Raw genomic sequence first — 6,000 nt, 5'->3', positions numbered from 1 at the left:
ACCTTTTATTAATTGGCAAGTGAACGTGAACTGTCACCTCATTTTTTTACGTTTGCGTACATAGATTTGTTAGACCATTCCCCCTCCTCCACACGCGCTTGCGCGCAAATAATACAACTTAAGACACCTCCTACCCTCTCGATGCGTACGTAATATATGGATGGCCCCTAATTCTAAATTTTTCAAAAAACGTCTTATTAATACAATTGTATTCAATCTTGGAAATAAAAAAGAAATTATTGTATCGTATCCTATTGTATCTATACAACAAACAAACATTTTCGACTGCCTTAACTTGTGGTGTTCCCAAGGGCTCAATTTTAGAACCACTAGTGTACCTAGTGTACATTAATGAGTTAAATTTAGCAATAGACCTATTGAATTGTATTCTTTTTGCAGTGACTCTTGCAGTGAATCTTTTTCATTCCCACAGAGATATCAATACTCTATTAGAAACAACAAACGAACAATTATCGAAAATTAATGAGTGGTTTATAAGTGATAAACTTTTTTTAAATGTGGATAAAACCAAATTTATTTTGTTCCACAAAGTAAATAAATCAAAAAATATTCCCATCAAATTGCCTAATCTAATAATTAATAACACTAACATTAAAAGAGAAAACTCAGTAAACTTTTTAGGCGTAATCTTAGATGAATATTTACGTTGGAGTTTACATATAAAAGTATTGAAAATAAAATATCAAAACAATTAGCAATGATTTATAGGATCAAATCAACTTACACCAAGTTTTAATGTTCATGTATAAATCAAGTACATGACTATCTCCTAAAATATTTCAACCCAGTTTTGACAAAATAGTTCATAACTATCCAACAAAATTTTCAAATAACAACTTTGTTGTCCCAAAACATAATTCAAAACTAACTTCATATTCAGTTCTTTATTGTGCCCCTTACTTGTGGAAAATGTTTCCCAAGATTGTAAATACACATAAAACTAGTATAGAGCAGTTTAAAAATGAATCAAAACAGGCATTCTTACTTATGGATTTTAATATATCCGATTTTAAATGTTTTTTTTAACTAAAACTCAAATACAAAAAAATAATTAATTAAAAATAAAAAAATTATGTCACTGAGTGTATTAACATTTTTTTCTTATTACCTTAACTATGGTATTACCTCTATGGCGTTTGCTAATTTATTTACGTCATTTCTATAAAGTATACTAATTTATTTATGTTATTTCTATGGTGTATATTAATTTATTTACTTTTTATTTTTAAATCTTAGTTTAAATTTTTAAGTTTTAAGCAAATGATAATATCTTATTTATTTTTTCATATTCACTTGATCTTACTCTTTCATTAAATTTTGATTCTTTAAATTTTTCTTTAAATGACAACGAATATCTATTTTACTTTTATATTTTTTTTAATAAATAGTTTGTTAACTATAGATATTTAAATATTACGGTTTTCGTAAACACGTGAGAGTGGCGCTTGGTGATAAGGCTAAATAGGTCTTCTTCTTGTCCCGCCAATATTTATTTTGAATATGCTTGGAAACTGTATATATTATTAAACGGCAAAAAAAATTATCATATAGATCTAATCTACACGATTAGATTTATACGAAAATTTCTTCTTTATTTCCAAGATTGTATTACGATTGTATTGTTAATTCCATTGAAGTTGAAAATAAAATCTTGTCTTCTTGTTTAAAGAATTAAGTTTCAAACTTAACAAAACAAACTGTGTATCACGTGAAATGAAGTAAATATTTTGCATAAACAGATTAGCGAACAAATTTTTGTTCCATTCAAAAACATTTTACGTGAAAAATTAAGTTAAAGTAATGATAAAGTTTTAATTTCGAACTATAATCATGTTATCAAACAAAAACAAAAGAATAAGAAATAAAATGAAACTATTTAAAGAAATAATATCAAATGAATGTATCGAACAAGTAAAAAAAATTGAGTCTGGTAAAAATAAAGAGGTTATTTTTAATGATCATGCAATCGATCCAAAATGTTTTTTACCGGTTGAATTTATCGCTAAATTCTTTTTTAAGTTTTCAGAGGGCATTTTAAATCAGTAAGAAATTTTTTTTTATTTATCTACAAGTTGAAAAATAATTTAATTACTTTAAACTCATTTTACTTTTACTTTATATACCATACTTGTGATATAATATTACTTAAAAATTATATTATAATAATAATATTTATTTCAACACATTTATAATAAACTTTTTTCAAACTGTATTCTTCAGTGATGATATCTACCAAAAAAAAATTGTGTCAGTAAGTAATGAAATGAGAAAAATAACACAAATGTGTTCAATCAAATCAATCGAACGAATTGTGCAATCCAGACAATAAGACGTCCTCAAAATGTCGTGTTATTCATTTGTTAATTGGTTATTAGTGCAAATCCGTTAAAAGATTATTGGACTCTTAAAAAACTTTACTTTTGAAGTGGTTAGAAAATGTTACATATTTAGACTCCGTCAAAATATTTTCGGGTAATAATATAAATATACTTTCATGTGGTTGATACAAATTGGGGGTAGAAATAAAAGGGTGGGTGAGAATTTTTGTCAAATAATCGAATAAAAGTAGGGGAGAGGAGTTAATAACTAGTGAGTTGGAATTTTGAATTCATTTTTATCGCTGAGTTTAAGTTTTATAATTGAAAGGCTGTTTTACACTGAAAATTTTTCTTCGATTTTCAGATACAGTATTGGGAAAGCTCGTGAAAGGTTAATAACTAAACCTTTTCGAGTCTAACTTGTACTGAAATTGTTGTATTAACAAGAACAAAATATTATTGAATATTTTTTATCACTAATTTCTAATTTTAACTCACATTTTATTAAAATATTTGGTTTGTCAAAAGATTAATAAAAGATGATGACTGCTCGTTTCGCACATTTTCCACAAGTTCTTCCCGTAATAAATCAATGGGATTAGGACCTGGCAATTGTATTTCATTTCATTGTATTTAGTATTTGCTGGTTTTTTGAAAATCAGATTTCAAGTTAGTCTTCTTCGTGGTTAATTAGAATTTTTCCTGTTTCAATCATGTATAATTTAACCATGAGCAGGATCTCGTCTCGTTCTCGTTTCTTGTGAGAAATGGGACTTCCCGTGAGAAACGAGAAATAGAAAATTCTCGCGAGAAGTAGAACGAGACTTAAATATTATATTATTTTCCAAATTAAAAACTATTATAATTTATAAAATGCTTAATAATTTGTTTTTTTAATTAGTTAATATTTTGACTCCGTGATTTTAATAAATCTTTACAAAAATTTAATTTGTTTTTGACAAAAACAAATTAAATTTTTAATTAGATTTTTAATTAGATTTTTTAATTAGATTTAAAAAAAAAATCTAACTAAAAAATTTTAATTAGATTTAAAATATTTTTAACCTGACCTTTGGACTTCTAGAGCTCAGGACAGCTACATCTCTTGGACTTTTCGTGCTACTGACGAAAATTGGAAACTACATCACTGGACACCCCATGTCCAACAGTTCCCAGGCAGAAACACAGGTATCTTAATTGAAGGAAAGCTGGATTCTTTCTTAGAAGAACTAAGTTTGCCTGCTGATTTGTCTATGTTCTGCCTGAACGACCAGGCAAGAAACATGAAACTTGCAGTCAAATTGTCAAAGCGCCTTGACCAATACTTGTGCAACAATCATATTTTGCAATGTGCAGTTCGAGACTCATTTGGAATGACTGCTGGAATGGATGGTGCGTTGCAAACATGCAAAGATTTGGCTTCTTTAACTCACCAATCAACAGTTGCAGCTGAGTTGCTTGAATCAGAATCAGACGCTCAAGGACAGAATCAGACGCTCAAGGTTCACTATTCCATCTTGACACAAGATGGAATAGTGAACTGGATTGCATGGCTTCTGTCCTACATCTAAAGAGTGCAATTATCAGCTTATGTGCAAATGAAGATATTTTTTCTTCAAAGACCATTAGTGCATCACAGTGGAAATTAATCGAGGGAGCTCGATTCTCTTTATTTAATCCATGACAAAATTGATCAATTTGTTGAGACGGATGGAAAACATGGCTACGGTGTCTTGTATGCAAAAAACTTGAAAAGCTGCATTGAGAAAAGATTTCTTCTTTGTCACACTGGAAACTTATTGAGTGCTTCAGCAAACTACTTAAATCCTGCTTTAAAGGGACTTCACTTGAAGCTCTTCAAAAAATTTCAAACAACAAAAGAATGGTTAGCCTCACAGGTTAAGAATAATGTTGAGTGCCAACCTGTTGCCAGAGTCCTTTCAGCAGATTTGTCCCCTAATTCAAAACTGAAGCGCAAGTTAAACGTCAGATTTGAAACACAAGAGCCATCATCTGAACTGAATCCTATTTTGAGCGAAATGTGCCAGTATGAATATCTCCCTGATGCCAAAAAAGACTTTCTAATTCTTGATTGGTGGAAATTGCATGCAAACACATTGCCAGAACTCTCTTCATTAGCTAGACAAATTTTAGCTATTCCAGCAAGTTCAACTAAATCAGAGAGAGTTTTTAGCTCAGGTGGAAATGTCGTCCGATCATCCAGACACAACTTACACCCAGAAAAAGTAGAACAAATCATCTTAATCAGAGAAAATATCGTCTTGTTGGAAAAGTTTGGCAAAAAAGTTCTGAATTAATATTTGAAAAAGTTGTTTACATTTGACAAATGTCATTTGTGTCTATTTGTCAAAACCATGTTTACATTTTTTTTTTTACTTGGATTTTAATAAATTTGTTTTCAAAAATTGTTAAATTTCTCGTCTCGTCTCGTCTCGTTCTCGGTCTCACGAGAAGAACTAACTTCTCGTCTCGGTCTTGTCTCGGTTTGAAAAAACCTAGTCTCGCTCATGGTTAGTATAATTCCTTTCTTTTACTGATTTTGAAGATTAGAATAAAATTTTAATATAAAAAATCTTAAGATGAGTAAAGATATCAAATTGAATAATTCAGTTTAAATTTTTATGATATTTTATAAATAACCCAGATTTATTTTACAAATAAAGAAATATAATCTAACAAGTGCCTATTGTTTATCGAAATATGCTAAAGTAGTGTAAACTATTATAGATACAATTGTAAATCCTTCTAAATCATACTAAAGCTATACTAAACCAACTATAATCAAACAAAAACACTAAGAAACTTATCAAAGTCAAATATTCCGTTGAGCAACTTGATTTAAGAAAATGTTTCTATTTGTTCAAAAGTATTTGATTGCTTGAGATGATTTAGATAGCGGGTTTCTTTAATCAATTCCTCTTTTTTTACATCATTTACGTAGAGATATGCCAGCACTTTGCACTTTTTTTACTAATTAAGTGTTTCTTCGTAATTAGAAGGAAATGGAGACACCATATGAACAAAATTATGTCATTATTTTTTAAGCTGCATCCATCCAGCATCTTATCTGCTGGAGTAGCGTTTACTATAAAATCCTTTGGTTTGGCTAACATCGTTGACATGCCTTGAATCAGAAAGTAGTCTGGTCAGTAAATTCAAATGAATTTAGTTTAACTAAAGTCGATTAATGATCCTGTAGATCAAGTTCTTTAAGAAATTGCAACAGTATCTGTATTTATTTTGGTTTTTTAGACAATGGCCACACAGCCATTATGAGTGCACTTTATCTTATTTAAGAACTTTTTTTGAAGAGACAGCATAGTTTCTTCAGTCAAAAATCTCCAGCGAATGGGGCTGCTACTAAAAAGATTATACAACAATTAGATGTTGCCAAATTAGTTTTTCACTACAGTAGAGTATTCCGCAGAATCACCGCCAGCTAGATTGAGGTTATGCGCACTTCAAGGCATAATTTTTCACAAAGCTTGATGTTTTGTTTTTTTTAAGAAAGATGATCTACACTCTTTTATATACACCGGACATGTTAGCCTTGCTAACAAATCTCAAAAATAGCTATTTTTTTTTAAATTGAAGGTATTTCTACTAAAATACTTTAGGTAATGGGTTTGTTAACTTAAAG

At 29.4% G+C, this 6,000-nt stretch overlaps 1 protein-coding gene across 1 annotated transcript in view; it reads left to right on the top strand.

Annotated features, from left to right (window-relative positions):
* Positions 1-1,596: 1,596 nt before the first annotated feature.
* The window catches only part of LOC105844565 (uncharacterized), a 136,642-nt gene continuing 132,238 nt past the window's right edge, over positions 1,597-6,000 (top strand). The window contains exon 1 of the mRNA XM_065793679.1: positions 1,597-2,063. Within this exon, the coding sequence (XP_065649751.1) occupies positions 1,852-2,063 (212 nt within the window). The 5' untranslated portion in view covers positions 1,597-1,851. The remainder of the gene's footprint in view (positions 2,064-6,000) is intronic.

Source organism: Hydra vulgaris, chromosome 03 (genome assembly GCF_038396675.1).
Source record: "Hydra vulgaris chromosome 03, alternate assembly HydraT2T_AEP".
Classification (NCBI taxonomy): Eukaryota; Metazoa; Cnidaria; class Hydrozoa; order Anthoathecata; family Hydridae; genus Hydra; species Hydra vulgaris.
The sequence above is the reverse complement of the archived record's forward strand: the minus strand, read 5'-3'. Positions and strand labels throughout refer to the sequence as shown.